Source organism: Sus scrofa, chromosome 14 (assembly GCF_054392235.1).
Source record: "Sus scrofa isolate SSC_HxYL_T2T_F1_AM1 chromosome 14, Sscrofa_HxYL_maternal_Yorkshire_Landrace_v2.0, whole genome shotgun sequence".
NCBI lineage: Eukaryota > Metazoa > Chordata > Mammalia > Artiodactyla > Suidae > Sus > Sus scrofa.
Genome location: NC_139396.1, coordinates 112,912,744 through 112,933,402, shown reverse-complemented (window position 1 = coordinate 112,933,402; position 20,659 = coordinate 112,912,744). Strand labels below are relative to the sequence as shown.

Genomic DNA, 20,659 nt, shown 5'->3' with positions numbered 1-20,659 from the left:
CTTGTGTTATGGCAGCATGAGCAGATTAATGCACTAAAAAAATGAGAAGTAAAGACTTGAGGTAGGAGTTCCCGTCATGGCTCAGTGGTTAACAAACCCAACTAGTATCCATAAGAATTCGGGTTCAATCCCTGGCCTCACACAGTGGGTTAAGGATCTGTCACTGCTGTGAGCTGTGGTGTAGGTGGCAGACAAGGCTCAGATCTGGCGTTGCTGTGGCTGTAGCATAGGCTGGCAGCCGTAGCTCTGATTCGACCCCTAGCCTGGGAGCCTCCATATGCTGTGGGTGTGGCCCTAAAGATGCAAAAGACAAAGAAAAAAAAAGACTTGAGGTAATGTGTTATGCTAAATTCCTTACATGTAGTAACAGAGTATCAAAAAATAACATCTATTTATATTGGCTAGTCTTATGATGGTATGTACCAGAAAAACTAAAGTAGAAGTTTTTAAAAGAGATTGGAGGTAGGTATATGGTGAAATTTTTACTTTCATTTTTCATCCTTACATAGCTTTTTAAAAACCATGTAATTTAGTTTCATCGGTCACTTTAAAAGTTTAACAAATTTAACATAATTTTCAAAGCAAAACAAGAACATAACTTTTTTCCTAAATTGCAGTCATTTGAATCTACTTTTATGATCTGTTATATATGTACCCTGGCTTGTCAATTTTCTATCAACTTTTTCAACCTGTATCAATTTATTTTCAACTTAAATTACATTTTTTCTGATACACATTAAAACATATAGTTACTTTAAAACATCCATCCATATACCACTTAAAATTATCTTATGTTCCAGGAGTGGTATAGGAGTCATAATTTGTAAAACATTGCTAGATACAAGACTGAATTACCTATCATGATGGCATAAAGCTGTATTAAACATATCAGAAAATTAAATCCTTTCTTTTTTATAATTAAATACCTCCACAATGATAAAATGTTAAAACATCTTAGTATTTTAAAATTCTCATGCTATGGGAGTTCCCTGTTGGCCTAATGGTTAAGATCTGGCATCATCACTGCTGTGGCATGGGTTCAATCCCTGGCCTGGGAACTTCAGCATGCCATGAAAGCAGTCCAAAAAAAAAAAAATCATTAAAAAAAAAAATTCCCTGGAGTTCCTGTTGTGGCACAACAGAAACAAATCCAACTAGGAACCATGAGGTTGCGGGTTTGATCCCTGGCCTTCCTCAGTGGGTTAAGGATCCAGTGTTGCCATGAGCTGTGGTGTAGGTCACAGACGCCGCTCAGATCTGGTGTTGCTGTGGCTCTGGCTTAGGCCGGCAGCAATAGCTCGGATTAGACCCCTAGCCTGCGAACCTCCATATGCCACAGGTGCAGCCCTAAAAGGACAAAAGACAAAAATAAAATAAGATCCCCTTATTTTAGTGAATTATTATTCACTGTAAATTATTAGTGAATTATTAAAATTCACTAAACTTGGAGTTCCCATGGTGGTACAGCGGAAATGAATCCAACTAGGAACCATGAGGTTGTGGGTTTGATCCCTGGCCTTGCTCTGTAGGTTAAGGATCCGGCATTGCCCTGAGCTGTGGTGTGGGTCGTAGACTCGGCTTGGATCTGGCGTTGCTGTGGCTGTGGCGAAGACCAGCAAGTGCAACTCCAATTAGACCCCTAGCCTGGGAACTTCCATATGCCAATATGCTGGGGGGGGGGTGGCTAAAAAGAAAAAGTATAGTGTACTATGCATATATCAAATATGTCCTAGATATCCATATTTACTTATAGAATAAATATATATTGGTGCATTTTTTCAGCAGCTAATCCATATAATAGCCAATCCATGTAACAGATTTTAAATGCCTAACACACAAGTTGTCTTGCTAAAGGGAGAAAAAACTGAACTACCCAACATAGATGAAAATATTTTTCATTAGCCTATATAGCCTCCCTTAAAAAGTATGCCAGCACCCCCTATTACTACTCCACTAATTTTTTGTCTTTCCCTCTTGTAAATGTATTCCCTTCTTGTTCTGAAGGAGAATGCCTTCGGAGAGATGAAGGCATTTTTCCCACTCAACATTTACTCTTACAGGAAGTAGAGGAAGGATAACAGGACTCTCCAGTTCATTCAGTCATGCATGGAGAAAGAGGCCCTGTGAAGCACCTAAATTGGCCTTCTGATACCCATGCAGATCCCACTTCGGTTGGGCTAGAGTTACAGAGTCTACTGGGGATGCCTGCCAGCTATTTTCCAGGGTTCAGCATCAACTAACCTGCCATAAAGCAAGTGGCCTCCCCTAAGCTGGAATGGTATATTAGCTACATCTGGGAAGCAGGGTCCTTCAACCCTAAAAAGAATACTTTTCTATTTTTTCCAAGTATAATACATTACTGATTTATTTAATTAAGTGGCTTTTTTAAGTATTTAGAAAGAAAAATTACTGTAAATAATCAAATAATATCATAATGGAACAGAATATTTATTTGAATTTCTTCTGGTAATAGCACTCAACATACAAGAAAAACAAACAAAGCTGTGAGATTTTTGTTTTAAATATAACCATGTTTCAAATATAACCATGTTTCAAATATAACCATTTTTCAAGGACTGAAAAGCTGTGTTCTGTATTTAATGGCAACAAGTAGGATATCTTCTATTGTAAAACTACCATTCAAAAAGTAGTATTTAAAAATATATACTACGATTAACATGATGTGTTTTATAGAATGGATATATATCTGAATGCCAATCTGAATATGGAAGAAACATATGTCAAAACTACACTGGAAAACCAAATGTTCTTTTTTATAAAAAGCTTGACATAAAAAGAAACTTGCCAATAAACGCAATAAACTTTCACATATGGGATTTTTTTTTTAATCCCCACCCACCCCACCCCCACAAAAAATTGTAGATTTGAGTAGAGCCATTACATGACAGCTCATTTCTGTATAATGTAAAAGCTGGTTACATGGTCAATGTTAACTTCCTAAAGTGCATCTTTTGAAGATTTGTCCAGTAAAATTGCAATATCAAATATAAAATACTTAACACAAGACATGCAATAACAAAGTTAAATCATTATAAAGATTTTTAAACTACTTTTAAAATTTGTGATTCACCAAAGAATAAAGATGTCAATTACAGCAGCCTTTTCATTTTCCAATGGTATGCATTATATGCTTTCATTATTTGGCAAATCTTTGGAGTCGAACAAAAATAATGCAGTCTAAACGATTTTTCTTCTGTCATTGTAATACGATTCCTCATGCAGAACAGTCATGCGCAGAGCAAGAGTTAGATTTTTGGAAGTTTTGGTGCATTAACCACAGGATTTGCCTCCTGTAAGTATCTCCTCCCTGCACTCTTATAATCATATGTGCAGCTGTGAGTTTCTGCATAGCGATGAGATGCACAGAAGTTGTTTCCACATCTAAAGCACAGAAAAAGTCTATGTGAATAGTCACATTTCTAAAAAAGCCTCATTTCTTTGGGAGACCAAAACTTGACTTTGGGTAGCCCAACAGGAGCCCTTTTGTTCTCTTTAGCAATTTCAGGGCTGACATTTCCCTTCTACTTATAAACAAGCACAAGCAACACCCTCCAAAAAAAAAAAAAAAAAAAAAAAAAGAACAATTATCCATGAATATGAACGTTAATAATAAAGAATCCCTTTTGGAATGAAACAGGGTATAGATCTTTATGAAGCAGTAGAATTACAAAAGCTAATAAATATGTCTCTCACGCCTCTTACATCTAGTAAACCTTGGAGAACTCTGAATTTTTGAGAAATTCAGTTTCATAAGAAAATCCTAAGGCCATGAAAGGATTGTGAAGTATTTCTAGCAACAAGATAAGTTGTTTCCATCTGAACAGAGTACACTCCAAAAAGAAGCAGCTTTGTTTTGATGCCTGGCCTTAACCTAAGGGCAGACACTGACCTTAAAACATATTAATCAGTGCTAATGAATAAAATAATTATGGGTAGAAAAATTCATTATCTGTATAAACATATTATTCATCCGTTTTAAAATAAAGATACCATATAATTGTAATTTATACAACATTAAATTTAGTCCTTTTTATTCAATTTAAAGTAGAATCTTGGAGGAGGGGTTCTTCTAAGCTACATTTAAAGAAAACCAAGTATATCTATTGTAAGACAAAGAAAGTACACTCTTCATTGGTTTATATCTCCCACTTTAAAGAGCAGGGGAGGATCTCTTGGGTCTGGAAACTCAGAGCTGTCTACTTGTTCTTTACTTCAGCCAATTAGGAGCTCATCTAAGGGCTGCTATTTGAATATCATCTTAAGGATGGTATGAATAGGCAATTTAAAGAATATTTTAGACTGTATCCCCATGCTGGGTCACCACAAAGAAAGCATCCCAGCTTTTCGGCTAGCCAACCTGCCTGCATTCGTAGCTAGTAGCCAGTCCAGTTTTCTTTCCACAAAGAAAACAATGCTTTGCTGTTTTCTTCTTTGTTTGAATAGGGGCTTTCACAGGTGGGAGGTGATGAGTACATTCTCCTGTTTAGAGAAAGGACACCTTGATTAACACAGACATGAAATTTTAAATGGGAAACACTATTAAGCAAAATGTAAAACACATTCCTGTCACCGCAGATCTTTATATCATAAAAAACTAATTTGGGCTTTATAGCTAAAACTATTTACGGAGTTTGCAAGTGAAGATGCACTGGAACTGTCATTTTCTTTAAGACGTTGTAGGTTTCTACTGACTGAGACATATTTTTAGGACTTAGGTTTTTGTACACACCACTTTTCTGATTATTTCTAAGGTCAATCAGTACATATAAAGTATACCAAACTTTGACAGAGAATCAAGAAAAATGTCTGGTTCAAAATGAAATTGATGAGGCTTCTGAGAAACAACATAATATATATTACAATCACCCTGTTCTTTTATACCAAGAAGGAGAACCAGAATATCATGATTACACAACAGAAACTAAAATCATCAAACCATGAGCAAGTTATTTATTCTTTCAAAACTTCAATTTGTTCATTTTAAAGATAACAACAACAAAAAGAGAACAGAACATGTATTTCCCCCCCCCCCCGTGTTTTCTAAGTATTTTAAGTCAACTCAGTTCTCAAATTTAAAAAGCAATTCTGGGGAGTTGCCATCGTGGCTCAGTGGTTAACGAATTCAACTAGGAGCCATGAGGTGGTGGGTTCAATCCCTGGCCTTGCTCAGTGGGTTAAGGATCTGGTGTTGCCGTGAGCTGTGGTGTAGGTCACAGACGCAGCTTGGATCTGGTGTTGCTGTGGCTGTGGTGTAGGCTGGCAGCTGCAGCTCGGACTGGACCCCCAGCCTGGGAACCTCCATATGCCGCGAGAGTGGCCCTAGAAAAGACAAAAAATAAATAAACAAATAAATAAAAATAAAATAAAAAGCAATTCTGAAAAATATAAATGTTATAATTATATAAAATATATTATCAAAAGTCACTAATGTGGTGTACTGCCAAATTTCACAGTACTACTTACTACCTTTTAAAAAATACTTGCTAAATTATATGCTATTGTAACAACTTGTTTTTTTGGCCTTAAAAATAAAAACACAACCCCATCAAAAAATGGGCACAAGATTTAAACAGACAGTTCTCCAAAGAAGACATACAGATGGCCAAAAAACACATGAAAAGATGTTCAACGTCACTCATTATTAGAGAAATGCACATCAAAACCACTCTGAGGTACCACCTTACACCAGCCAGAATGGCCAGCATCAAAAAGTCTACAAACAGTAAGTGCTGGAGAGGGTGTGGAGAAAAAGGAACCCTATTATACTGTTGGTAGGATTGTAAGTTGGTGTAACCACTGTGGAAAGCAGTATGGAGATTCCTCAGAAAACTAAACATAGAACTACCATTTGATCCAGCAATCCCACTCCTGGGCATCTATCCAGAGAAAACCACAACTCGCAAAGACACATGTACTCCAATGTTCATTGCAGCACTCTTTTCAATAGCCAAGACATGGAAACAACCTAAATGTCCATCGACAGAGGAGTGGATCAAGAAGAGGTGGTACATATACACAGTGGAATATGACTCAGCCATCAAAAAGAACGAAATACCAGCATTTTTAGCAACATGGATGGGCCTAGAAACTATCATGCTAAGTGAAGTCAGCCATACAATGAGACACCAACATCAAATGCTTTCACTGACACGTGGAATCTGAAAAAAGGACAGATGGAACTTCTTTGCAGAACAGACACTGACTCACAGACATTGAAAAACTTATGGTCTCCGGAGGAGACAGTTTGGGGGGTGGGGGGGATGTGCTTGGGCTGTGGGATGGAAATCCTGTGAAATTGGATTGTGATGATCATTATACAACCACAGATGTGATAAATTCATTGAGTAATAAAACTAAATAAATAAATAAACAAATAAATAAATAAAAGCACAGGTACTATTATGTAAGAAGTCATTAAACAAATTTCTTTAAATACTAAGTGAAATGCTTCTAGGACTAAGCAAAATTCCAATAAATTCCACTCATAGGCAGAGAGACTCAAAGTCACCATCCATAGTTGTTACAATAACAGTACAAGTACACAGTGCTTGGCAGCACCCAAAGTCCAAGAAGCAAGAGGCAAACTAAGAAAACAAAAACAAGGGGAAGGAGTGAGAAGAAAAATGGTAGCATGTCAATGGTACTACTTATTCTCCAGTACTGAAAAAGCTGTGGGAGGCCTGGGCTTAATGTTTATCTGGCAGCTGAAAGTCTCTGAAAATCCTTCAAAAGTTCAAAAAGTTGGAATTACAATTAATTGCACCATGCCTTTTGCCACAACCCAGACTGGACACGGGATATACAAGCCCAGCAATATTAATTATGCTTTATTACCAGTCTAAAATATATTCCAAGATCTTGCCCAAAAGTGAAAAACAATTTTGACCCAAACTGGAAATTAACTGTGTGACTCCTAATGGTGGCCAGGCACCAACTCAAGTTTAATAAGCACTTTCTTCTTCAAGTGCATTTAGAGTTATCTAGGACATTTCAGAAAGATGAGATACTTTCATCTTCTTAAGCAATAAAATAAGCATTTGCACAGGACACAGAGGAAAGACATGTACTACCGGATATCCTCTGAAGCTCATCTAACTGCAATTATTTGGAAATTCAGGTTTAGGATATTCTTCCTTCAACAACAGTAGAAACGTATGTTGACAAAATTTTAGCTCAGTATATCATATTTTCATTTTTCTCTTTCCTTAGGGGTAATGTTTTCCAAACTTTTTTTTAAATTCAAGAACTCTTGTGAATGTGCAGAGACAGAGAACACAGCAGTGCCAAGAATGAAGCAACACAGAAACATAACTGCAGTCGTCTTCTATGAGAATGGTTTCCTATATCCTTCTACACACCTGAGGAAAGGATTTATCAGTCATATACTCCAGCCTAGGAGCCAACCCTAATATATAGGTTCCTACTACCAACAGGAAAAATTCAAATTTCATGGACTGGCATTCAGGTCTGATATGTCCAGTATGATCCCTTTCTAACTTTCCAGAGTTATTTTCTGCCATTTGCCACATCATATCCACCCTGAATGATGCACCAGACCAATTCATATGTGGAATCTCTTTTTCTAAGATGCTCTACTCACCTGGACAACCTAGTAAAACTCTACTTATCCTATAAGAAAATACTATCAATCACCAACTCCTCTCTGAAGTCTTCTCTCAAATGTGTAATGAACATATGAATAAGGAAAAAGTCAGTAAGAGTATGCCAAAGTGAAGAAAAGGAAGAAAGTAGATATAAGTACAACATAAACTTCCAAGAGGCTGAGCTTTGCGCCAAAGAAAAATAATTATAACATTAAAAAATAGATACATGGAGTTCCCATTATGGCTCAGCGGGTTAAGAACATGACTAGTATTCAAGAGGATGCAAATTCCGTGCATGGAACTGGCTTTGCTTGGTGGGTTAAGGATTTGGTGTTGCACTGAGCTATGGTGTAGGTCACAGACGTGGCTCAGATCCTGTGTTGCTGTGACTGTGGCATAGCCTGGCAGCTGTAGCTCCAATTCAACCCTAGCCTGGGAACTTCCATATGCCACAAGTATAGCCTTAAAAAAAGAGAGAGAGACATTACAGTAATCAAAACAATGTGGTACTGGCATAAAGACAGACATATGGATCAATGGAAGACAACAGAGAACCCAGAAATAAACCCTGACATATATAATCAAATTAAGGAATTTTTGACAAGGGTGACAAGACCATTCACTGGGGAAAGGACAGTCTTTTTAACAAATGAAACTGGGAAAACTGGATATCCACATGGAAAAGAATGAAGTTGTACCTTTACATTATACCATATACAAAAATTATTCAAAATGTATCAAAGACCTAATGTAAGACCTAAAGCTATAAAATTCCTAGAAGAAAATATAGGGGAAAAAAGCTTCATGACACTGGGTTTGGCAACAATTTGAACATGACACCAAAGGCACAAGCAACAAAGAAAAAAATAGACAAATTGAACTTCATGAAAGTTAAAAACTATTTCATATCAAGACATTATCAACAGAGTAAAATGGCAACCTACAAAATGGGAGAAAATATTTGGAAATCATATATCTGATAAGGATTTAATATTCAGAACACACAGAGAACACCTAAAACTCAACAACAAAAATCTAAGCAGTCTGTTTCAAAAATGGGCAAAGGAGAGGTTCCCTGGTGATCTAGCAGGTTAAGGATGTGGTGTTGTCACTGCTGTGGCTTGGGTCACTGCTGTGAGTCGGGTTTGACCCCTGGACCCAGGAACTTCCACATGTTGCAGGTGTGGCCACCAAAAACAAAAAACAAAAAACAAACAAACAAACAAACAAAAAGGGCAAAGGATGTGAACAGACATTTCTCCTAAAAAGATATGCAAATAGTTAAGCACATTAAGAGAGATTCAACATCACTAATCATCAGGGTAATGCAAATTAAAACCATAATAAGATACCATCTCACACCTGTTAGAATGCCTGTAATCAAACACACACACATACACACACACAGACACACACACACACACACACACACACACACACAGAAAATAAGTGTTGGTGAGAATGTAGAGAAATTGGAAACTTTGTACACTGCTGGTTGGGGATGTGACATGGTACAGCTACCATGGAAAACAATATAGCAGTTCCTCAAAAAATTAAAAATAGAACCACCATATAATCCAGCAATTCTACTTCTGGGTATATATTCAAAAGAACTGAAATCAGAGTCTCAAAGAGATATTGTACACCAATGTTTGTAACAGCATTATTTTCAAGAGCTAAAATGTGGAAGCAACACAAGTCTCCATCCACAATTGGAAGGGTTAGCAAAATGATGTACATACACACAATAGAATACTTTTCAGCTTTAAAAACTTTAAAACTTTTTCAGCTTTAAAAAGTATAGGAATTTTGGAGTTCCCATTATAGCACAGCAGAAACAAACCACACTAGTTCCTTGAGGACCTGGGTTGGATCCCTGACCTCACTCAATGGGTCAAGGATCTGGCATTGTCCTGGCTGTGGCATAGGCCGGTAGCTATAGTTCTGATCCAGTTCATCAAATGGAGCTCTTATTACCATCCTTCATATTGGACCATGAGTATAAGAAATACCTTTCTAGGGTATTTCCTCAAAACTCATCCAGCACCCAACATGGCTCTAGCACGGCCATGGCTCTAGCACTGGGAGGGTTGCAAACTACATGTTAATTTTTGTTTCATCTTGTTTTTTCACATAGACCATATCTCTTCCCAGACAACAGAGACCTCATTTTCAATTTTTCCTTTACTCTTTAAATATGTCCTATGGTCAGTTTTCTCTCTCTCTCTCTCTCTTTTATTTTATTTTATTTTATTTTATTTTTTTGGCAGCACCAGTGGCATGCATAAGTTTCCAGGCCAGGGATCAAACCCAAACCACAACAGTGACAATGCAAGGCCACCAGGGAACTCCTACAGTCAGTTCTTATAATCACCTTAAGTGAAATGAGGTTTAGGGAGAGTTTACTCTGTATACACCACAGAAAATGTTCTTCTCATTTCTCTTTGAAAATTCAAATTCAAAGTATGCATAATGTTATGATCATTAGCCTTATATTGTTTTCAAAATTATTTGTAGCTTACCTACTCTTTTCCCTGTTGCTGTATTATTTCCATTCATTCCAGTACCACGGGTAGACTACAATTAAAACACAAAACATCTATAGAGGTAAGTTAATGGTGAACAGAAGAAAAGATCACCAAACATTAAATACTTCTACTTTATTTGGAAAATGATGTTGTTTTCATTTGGAATTATTTTATCTATTTTAATTAAATTAACTTGGAGCCTGATTTTCATATCCATCAATATTGTACTTATTCTTTATATTTAAGAGAGTAAAATTTGATGGCTCAAATAACATTCCTATTTGGGAAAATATTACTAAAAATAGCATTTAAAATATAAGATAAACTGTTTACACCAAATTATTTTCAAATTACAGTTCTCAATTTAGAATTAAAACATTGTTTAAAATTCAACTGTGTGGAGCTCCAGTCATGGCTTAGAGGAAACATATCTGCCTAGCACTCATGAGGATACAGGTTCTATCCCTGGCCTCACTCGTGGTATTAGGATCCGGCATTGCTTGGAGCTGTGGTGTAGGTCACAGATAAAGCTTGGACCTGGCATTGCTGTGGCTGTGGCGTAGGCCAGTAGCTACAGCTCCAATTCGATCCCTATCCTGCCACAGGTGCAGCCCTAAAAAGATTAAAAAAAAAATTCAACTATAAAAAAATGCTCTACAAGCTAGATAAACATCTTAAGAGGAGGTTATGAAAAGAATTCAACTTAATGGAGTTTCTGTCCTAGCACAGTGTAAACAAATCTGACTAGGAACCATGAGGTTGCCAGTTCCATCCTTGGCCTCGCTCAGTGGGTTAAGGATCTGGCGTTGCCATGAGCTATGGTGTAGGTTGCAGATGCTGCTTGGATCTGGCGTTGCTGTGGCTGTGGTGTAGGCCAGCAGCTATAGCTCCAATTAGACCCCTAGCCTGGGAACCTCCCAGGGTGTGGCCCTAAAAAGACAAAAGGGAAAAAAAAAAAGAAAAAGAAAAAAGAAAAAAATAAGAATTCAACTTTAGGCTTCCTTATTTGATATGTAAACAAAAAACAAACTTTATGTTGAATCACTGCAAGGATAGCTAGTAGAACATATTGAAAGACAAATACTTACTAGAAAAAATTCGGAAGGTTCTAACTGGGGAGAACTTTTCCTAAGGCTTTCTTCCTGAAAATGCTGGAGCTTTGTAGACAGCCCAGTTCCAGAGGTCCGAAGCCTGCCTGCCCCACGTGTGCTCTGTAAGCTGTCTCTGCTTGCGCTCCGGGCCAGTGACGCAAGAAAACCTATATTATTTACACAACCAACAGGCTCTTTGGAAGCCTTGTTAGCCATTTCTGTGATATCCCGAGCCTCAACTTTAGAAATAATATCAGATCTTTTCCCAGGTGAATCAACTTTAACAGCTCGAAAACGAGTAGTCCTAGAGAAAGAAGAATCAGTTATATTTCGAACATCCAATGACCGAAGCACATTTTGTGAAGCAGAAGACTGGAGGTTACCAGACTCAAAACATTTGGACCGTCTCTGTGGTTTCACCAGAGAATTATGGAGTGCCATTGGTGCAGAACAGCGAAGAGGTGATAAGAGTCTATTCTTGTGAGGACTTAATTCACGGTTGTTGAGAACTGTAGTCTCTACTGATTCACCACTCAACACTCTTGCAACATGTTTAAGATGCTGCTCTGTAGCTTTCAACCCTTTATCATCGTTAGTGAGTAAGAACTCTCGATTTACCTTGCGCGTGCCTTCTAAGCCACTGCTCTGTTCATCAGCATTTCCTTCTGTACATGAAGCAAATGAACCCACTTCAGGTAAAAGTGATTCTTCAGTTACACACTCTTCTGAAGTTGAAAATAAAACAGTGTCATCCTCATTATTAGGCGGAAAATTCCCTGAAAAGAGTTTTGTCCGCCTAGGCAGGGATAATCCAAGATGGGCAACGGAATCAGCAAGCTCTTTGTCACTTTCCGACTCTGTATGGCATATCTCAGGTGGTAGTTTGAAGCCACTATTGGAATGAGACAGTGTGTTACTCTCCCAGTTATCATCTTCCTTAAGAAAATCACTAGCAATAGAGGATATGGGTCTATCAGCAGGGGGCAGAGTTCCCAAACTTGAAATTGCATTGCTGGTTGAGTCATGTAGACATGCGTTTCTAGGAGAAGGCAAACAAGACTGCCCGATGTGGGGGAGAACCCTTAGCAATCTGTGGCGAGCAGCTGCCGTGGAACAACTTGAAGGTCGAGGAGCTATAGGTGGACGAGGTTTTACCTTGATGGCTTTCTTAGGCTAAAAGAAAAGAATAAATATATAATTCCTTTACACAGTCATTTTCTCTGCCCATTAACAAAAATTAATGAAGGAAGGGAGTTCTCATTGTGGCTCAGCGGTAATAAACCTGACTAGTATCCATGAAGATGTAGATTCGACCCCTGGCCTCATTTCAGTGGGTTAAGGATCCAGCATTGCCGTGAGCTGTGGTATAGGTGGCAGATGTGGCTCTGATGTGGCATTGCTGTGGCTATGGCATAGGCCGGCAGCTGCAGCTCTGATTCGACTCCTAGCCTGGAAACTCCCATATGTCACAGGTACAGCCCTAAAAAAGCAAAAAAGAAAAAAAAATTAATGAAGGAAGAAAGGGTTACTTATTATAACATATTGCTATTTGGATTATCTTAAATGTTACTAGGTACAGTATCATGTCATCTGCAAACAGCTTAAAAAGATTCAAATCTTAAGCTCATGATTGAGAATTTTACTACCTTCCTTCATTGCATACAATTTTCTGAGAATGTTAAAGAAAAATAACTTAGTTATATTTATTTACATCACTATTGATTATTTGTCAGAGTTTTGTTGAGAAGAAAACTGATTATATTAGATTTGACACTGTGATCTATTTTAGATCCCCAACAACTTTTCCTAGTAAGATGAGTAAAGTGTTTGGCTAGGTGGCAATTTCAGAAAAGAGTTAACAGGAGTTCCCATTGTGGCTCAGTGGAAGGGAATCTGAATAGTATCCATGAGGTTGCTGGTTCCATCCCTGGCCTCGTTCATTGGGTTAAGGAGCCAGCATTGCCATGAGCTGTGGTGTAGGCTGCAGATGTGCCTCAGATTCTGTGTTGCTATGGCTGTGGTATAGGGCAGTGGTTATAGCACTGATGCGACCCCTAGCCTGGGAACCTCCATAGGTCGTGTGTGTGGCCCTAAAAAAAAGCCAAAAAAAGAAAAAAAAAAATAGGCCTAAACTTGAAAAGACCTGTTTGTAAGGTTGGCCCTTGGTTGGCTTTTAGGAACCTACACTTCAAGAAAGTTCCCACAACCCTAACTGATAAGAGTGGTTCATTGTACCTGTTTGTGTAGGTTTATGGTTTATGCTAAATATCAACTTTCCTTCTGGGAGTCTGGAATTTTGGTACCTGTTTAGCAGTGGGTACCTACATGAAGAGCTCCTAATAAAACCTCTGAGCACAGAGCCTCTAGTGAGCTTTCCTGGTAGATAACATTCTGTATGTGCTAACACAAAGAAACTGACAAAGGAAGTAATTAAGCACATCCTATGAGACTTCACTGGGAAAGCTTGTGCCTCGTTTCCTCTGGACTTTACCCTATGCACCTTTCTCTATGCTGATTTTGCTTTGTACCCCTTTGCTATAATAAATATTAGCCATGAATACAATGATATGAGAAATAAGGAAGAATGCAGAGCAAGAGAGGGAGGGAAGAAGGAAGGGGGAGGGAGGGAGAGAAGGAAGAAGGGAAGTACGAAAAAAGGAAGGAAAAGTGCTATAGATAACCTAGGGCTGGACTTCCCATTTGGCTCAGTGGAAATGAATCTGACTAGTATCCATGAGGGTGCAGGTTCGATCCCTTGCCTCACTCAGTGGGATAAGGATCCAGTATTGCCATGAGCTGTGGTGTGGGTCACAGATGCAGCTCAGATCTGGTGTTGCTGTAGCTGTGGTGCAGCCCAGTGGCTACAGTTCTGATGCGATCCCCAGCCTAGGAACCTCCATATGCCTCAGGTGCAGCCCTAAAAAAAAAAAAAAAAAGACAAAAAAACCCTCACAAGCACTGGGAACTATGTGTATCACTTATGATGAAGCATGATAATGTATGTGTAACTGGGTCACCATGCTGTTCAGTAGAAAAAAAAATGTATTGGGGAAATAACTGTTAAAAAAATAATCATAACAAAAAAAGGGGGAAAAAGAAAAAAAATGTCTAATTAAAAATGTTGTTGGAAAAAAGTCTACTTGTAATAAAAACATTAAGAAATTAGTTTTTTTTAAAAAACCCACAAAAGAAAATACCCACGTGGTTATGAAAATACTGAAAAGAGGATTAAGATTTAATACTGAACACAGGCAGGTGACCTGAAGCTGCTCAGGCCCTGAGGAGGTAATTTGAAAAAGATACCACTTCTAGGGGAAGAAGGGGTAAGCTGGATGGAAAAGGCGCACCATTAAGAACTTGACAGTAAAGGTAAAAACAGGAGCAAAAAAATGAAAGGAACCTGCAGACACAAAAGAGAATCATAAATCAGGAAACACATTAACCCCAAATTACAAAAAAAAGTCAGAAAACAGAAAATGGCAGACCAAATCCATACAAAGTTATTATAAACATAAAGCATAAAATGAAAATCATATTTCAGCTGATGAAAATCTTCTCCAAAAACAACAAAGCAAACCACATAATAACACTCCAATTTGAATTAACATCCTTAAGTTAGTATTTTCAGATTTTTTCATATTATTTTATTTTTTTATGGCTATACCCACAGCCTATGAAAGTTCCCAGGCCAGAGACTGAATTCAAGCTGCAGCTGTGACCTATGTCACAGCAGCAGCAATGCTAGATTTTTAACCCACTGTGCTGGGCCAGGGGTTGAACCCATGCTGCCACAGAAACAATACAGGATCCTTAACCCTCTGCCACAGTTGGAACACCTCAGATATTTTTTTAAAAGCCACATCCCACCTAAAATCTAAAACTCAAGACAAATTCCTGCCAAAAATGTTTAACCTGCATCTAATTATGATTAAACAATAGGACAAATTCAAATTGAGGATAATCTACAAAACTGGCCTAGACTTTTAAAATATCTGACATAAAAATTTCCTTGAAAAAGACACACACACTGTTTGTTCATTGCAGCACTATTCACAATAGCCAAGACATGGAAACAACCTAAAAGTACATACATAGAGGAATGGACCAAGAAGATGTGGTATATATACACAATGTAATACTACTCAGCCATAAAAAAGAAAAAATCATGCCGTTTGCAGCAACATGGATGGAACTAGAGACTCTCATACTAAGTGAAGTCAGAAAGAGAAAGATAAATACCATATGATATCACTTATATCTGGAAGCTAATATATGGCACAAATGAACCTTTCCTACAGTAAAAAAACTCATGGACTTGGAGAACAGATTTGTGGTTGCCAAGGGGGAGGGGGGAGTGGGATGGATTGGGAATTTGGGGTTAATAGATGCAAACTATTGCCTTTGGAATGGATAAACAATGAGATCCTGCTGTATAGCACTGGGAACCATATCTAGTCACTTACAATGGAGCATGATAATGTGAGAAAAAAGAATGTATATGTGTATATGTGACTGGGTCACCTTGCTGTACAACAGAAAATCAACAGAACACTGTAAATCAACTATAATTGGAAAAAAATTAAAATCATTAAAAAAATAAAAATATCTGACATGAATATCCAAAAATATAACACATGATTCTTGACTGGATTCAAGATTGAAAACAGAACAGAAACCAAAATGAAACAAAATGCTATCAAACATATTATTGAGACATGGAGAAATATGAATATGGATAACAAAGTAAATCAATAATAAATTATATGTGTGATAACTGTTACATGGTTATACAGAAGGCTTGTGTTTTTGGAGACATATACTGAATTAAATATTTAGGAGGAAATGTCATGATACCTGCAACTAACTCCCAAACGGATCAGGTAAAAAAATAGGGAGAAAGAGCAAATGTGGAAAAATGTTAATTGGTCACTACAGGTGAAGTGTACATAGGTGTTCCTGGATATGTGTTATAACATTCAGGAAGGGTTGAAAATTTTTCAAAGTAAAAAACACAAAATAAGTAAGTTTTCAGATAAATGCTGAGAAACTTAATTCCCAGGAATTCTAAATGAAAAGAAACACTAAAAGATATGATTCAGATGGAAGGAAAATAATCCTTAAAAGGATCAAGTAATTGAAGGAAAGAATAAAGAGCAACAGAAAAAGTAAATATGTGGGTAAATAGTAATAGTTGAAATATAAAACAATTTGAGGGGTTAAATAGATGTAAATTTAAAATTCATGACAACAATGACACAAAAAGTATTTGTAAGTATATATGGAGTTAGTGTTCTAAGATTCTGGCATTAACAGGAAAGTAGCATTTTTATGGGCTATAAGTAGTCAAAAATGCACAAATAATCTCTAGAATAACCACTTGAAAGAATTAGTATAATAATGAATAACTGAGTAATGGAGGACAAAAATTGCGTAACAAAAAAATAGACTAAAAAAAAAAGACAAAGAGAAAAAGAAACATAAAACAGGTGGTTAAATAGAAAACAAATAGCAAGATGATAAAATCCACATACACTGGTAATTATACCAAATGTAACAGAATAAAAGACTTAAGCTTGTCAGTTTAGATAAAATAATAATAATAATAAAGAAAGCATATACTGATTATAAGAGACAAACCTTAATACAGGAACACAGAGACACTAAAAGTAATAGAATGTAAAGGACATATGATAGAAACATAAACCAAAAGGTAGCTAATTTAGCTATACTAATAATAGAAAAAGTAGCTCTTAAGACAAGTTCATTAAAAAGGATAAAGAACAACATTTTTATACTAATAAAAATAATTTTTATAATAATAAAAACAAGTAAGCTATAAGAATTCCTTGTATATCACACATATCTGCACTAGATCAAAAAAGAAAAAAAAAACCAACAACACCACAAAAAAAATCAGAAAGGAGACTGGAACAACACAATTAACAAATGTATCTAATTGATACACCCAGAATGCTATATAGAGTGACAGACTATACAGTCTTTCTAAGTGTATAAGTGGTATTTACCAATGTGTTTTGTTGCAAATGAAACCTCAACTAACTTCAAAGGCTTTAAAATCATTTAGAGTATGTTCTCTGATCACAGTGAAATTAAACTACAAATCAATAATTAAAAAGGTATATAATATTCCACATGTTTGGAAGCTAGAGTCCACTTCTAAATATAAGCGATGCATCAAAATATCATAAAGATTTAATACAATCCCTATCAAAGTCCCAATGGCATTTTTTTCAGAAATAGAATAATCCATCCTAAAATTCATAAGGGATCTCAAGGGAACCCCAAATAGGCAAAACAATATTGAAAAAGAAGAACAAAGTTGTAGGTCTCACACTTCCTGATTTCAAAACTTATTACAAAGCTACAGTAATTAAAACAGTGTGGTACTAGCATAAAGACATATATTGGCCAATGGAACAGAATGGACAGCCTCATATATATGACATTTAACAAGGTGTCAAGAACACCATAGGAAAAGAGTTTCTTCAACAAATGGAGTTGAGAAAATTGGATACCTACACACAAAAGAATGAAGTTGGATCCTTATCTTATACAAATATTAAAATGTACCAAAGACCTAAAACTATAAAATTCTTTTTTTTTTTTTGGTCTTTTTGTCTTTTTAGGGCTGCACCCATGACATATGGAGGTTACCAGGCTAGGGGTCCAATCAGAGCTGTAGCCGCTGGCCTATGCCAGAGCCACAGCAATGCAGGATCCAAGCCTCATCTGTGACCTATACCACAGCTCATGGCAACACTGGATCCTTAACCCACTGAGTGAGGCCAGGGATCAAACCCACGTCCTCATGGATGCTAGTTGGGTTCGTTAACCGCTGAGCCATGACAGGAACTCCATAAAACTACAAAATTCTTAAAATAAAGCACAGGAGGAAAAGCTTCGTGATATTGGATTTGGCAATGGTTTCTTGGTGTGACATCAAAAGCATGGGCAATAAAAGTAAAAATAAACTGGAATATATTAAAGTTTAAAACTTCTGTGTATCAAAGGATACTACAATCAGAATAGGCAACCTGCAGAATAGGAGAAAATATTTGCCAATCATATATCTCATGAGGGGTTAATATCCAGAACATATAAAGAACTCTTAGAGTTCCCATCGTGGCTCAGCGGTAACAAACCCAACTAGTAACCACGAGGATGTGGGTTTAATCCCTGGCCTTGCTCAGTGGGTTTAGGATCCAGTGTTGTTGTGAGCTGTAGTGCAGGTCACAGATGTGGCTCAGACCCTGCATTGCTGTGGCTGTGGTATAGGCCGCTAGCTGCAGCTCCAATTTGACCCCTAGCCTGGGAACTTCCACATGCCACAAGTGCAGCCCCAAAAAAGAAAAAAAAAAAAAAAAGACTCTTAAACCAACAATAACATGATTCAAAAATGGGCAGAACATTTCAATAGACATTTCTCCAAAGAAGATATACAAATGGCCAACTAGAATATGAAAAGATGCCCAACATCACTAATTATTAGGAAAATGCAAACCAAAACTACGAGTTATCACCTCATGTACATTAGGATTACTATTAAAAATAGCAAAATGACAAGTGTTGATGAGGATATGGAGAAATTGGAAGCCTTATACACCATTTGTGGGATTGTAAGATGGTGCAACTGCTATAAAAAACTGTACGTAGTTCCTCAAAAAATTAAAAATAGAATTAACATATGATCTTGAAATTCTGGGTAAATGTCCAAAGGAATTTAAAGTGGGGTCTCAAAGAGATATATGCATACCCACGTTCATAGCAGCATTATACACAATTGCCAAAAGGTAGAAGCAAAACAAGCTTCCATAAGCAGATGCATGGGTAAATAAAATGTTGTATATATATACCCAACCTTAAAAAGTTTGGAAATTGTGACATAAGCTACAACATGGATGAACCTTGAGGACACTGCTAAGTGAAATACATCACACAAAACAAATATTGTATGATTCCAATTATATGAGGTATTAAGAAAGTCAAACTCATAGAAAACAGAGAGTAGAACTGTGGTTGTCAGGAGCTAGGGGAATTGGGGAAATAGGAAGTTTAACGAGTATAGCGTTTCAGTTTGCAAGATGAAAAATTCTGGAGACTGGTAGCTCAACAGTGTAAATTTACTTAACACCACTGAACTGTACATACACTTAAAAATTATTAAGACAGTAAATTTTATATTCATTTATTTTACTACAATTAAAAATTTTAATTTTAATGTTAATTGTAGACTCTAGATGGTAGATTTGATTATTCACTGTAAAATTCTTTCAACTTTTCTGTATGTTAGAAAAGAAAGGAAAAATACAAACCAATTCCCCTGATGAATGAAAATCCTAAACAAAATATTAGCAAATTTAATCTAAAGCCATAAAAAGAAAAATTTGCCACAACCAAGTGATTCATTCTAAGAATGATTTCATAGCTAAAAAAATAATCTCATCACATTATCAGAATATTTTTATTTAGTGTAAAATAGTTTTTAATTTCCTATTAGATTTCTTTGATCCATCAGTTACTTAGAAGTGCATTATTTCCAAAATATTAGATTTTCTAGATATCTGTTATTGACTCCTAATTTTATCCATTGTAACAAGAGAGTATTTTTTGTAAAATTTGACCCTTTTAAATTTTATTGAGACTTGTTTAATAGCACACAATACAGTTTATCTTAAATATTATGGGTACACTTAAAAAGAATGTGTATTCTGCTGTTGGGGCATTCTTTAAATGTCAATAGGGACCCAGAGTGATATCTGATCAAGTCTTCTTATATGCCTCCTTTTTTAAAGTTTTATTGAAGTATATCCTTTCTGATTTTCTATTTTCCTATCAATTTTTGACAATGTGTGTATGGAAATTTAATATAACTATGGATATGTCTATTTCTCTTTGTAGCTTTTGCTGCATGAACTTTGAAGTTCTTCTATTAGGTACATAAATAGTGCAGAAAGAATTTTTTTTTTAATAGAGCTAGGTCAATCATATCCCATCTGAAATTATCTTCACCCTACTTTATATATTTTTTAAAGTTGTGGGATTTTTTCCTAAGATGGATTGCAAATCTAAATGAGAATAGAAAAATCATAAAGCTTTTGGAGAAAAACATAAGAGCATGTCTTCAAAACTCTGAGGCAGGAAATATTTAATTAAAAGTTACAGTAAGAAGTAATCATAAAAGGAAAACTACTAAATTGGAACATGTTTAAATAGAGGATATTCATTAAAAGAATAAGAAAATGAAAGTGCAAGCTGTTGAGTGTTAAAATACCTATAAATCATGTATCTGTCAAAGTATATATACTTGTATCCATAGTATATAAAAATGCCCTCAAGTCAGTAAGCAAAAGGCAGACAACCCAATTTTTAAAATTAGCAAAAGACTTGAACAAGC

The 20,659-nt window shown here is 36.4% G+C and overlaps 1 protein-coding gene across 14 annotated transcripts in view; it reads right to left on the bottom strand.

The window, feature by feature from the left end:
• ZFAND4 (zinc finger AN1-type containing 4) overlaps nt 1-20,659 on the bottom strand; it is a 70,464-nt gene that overhangs the window by 1,016 nt on the left and 48,789 nt on the right. For 6 of the 14 annotated variants that reach the window (XM_084992571.1, XM_013983439.3, XM_084992574.1 and 3 more), the window contains 4 exons: nt 11,242-12,417; nt 10,148-10,202; nt 4,383-4,500; nt 2,425-3,402 (listed from right to left, as the gene is read on the bottom strand). In XM_084992571.1, coding sequence (XP_084848697.1) covers nt 3,267-3,402; nt 4,383-4,500; nt 10,148-10,202; nt 11,242-12,417 — 1,485 coding nt within the window. In that variant the 3' untranslated portion in view covers nt 2,425-3,266. Of the gene's footprint in view, nt 1-2,424; nt 3,403-4,382; nt 4,501-10,147; nt 10,225-11,241; nt 12,418-20,659 lie in introns of those variants that run through there. The other 8 variants (XR_014825495.1, XR_014825494.1, XR_014825493.1 and 5 more) reach the window with 7 other exon arrangements.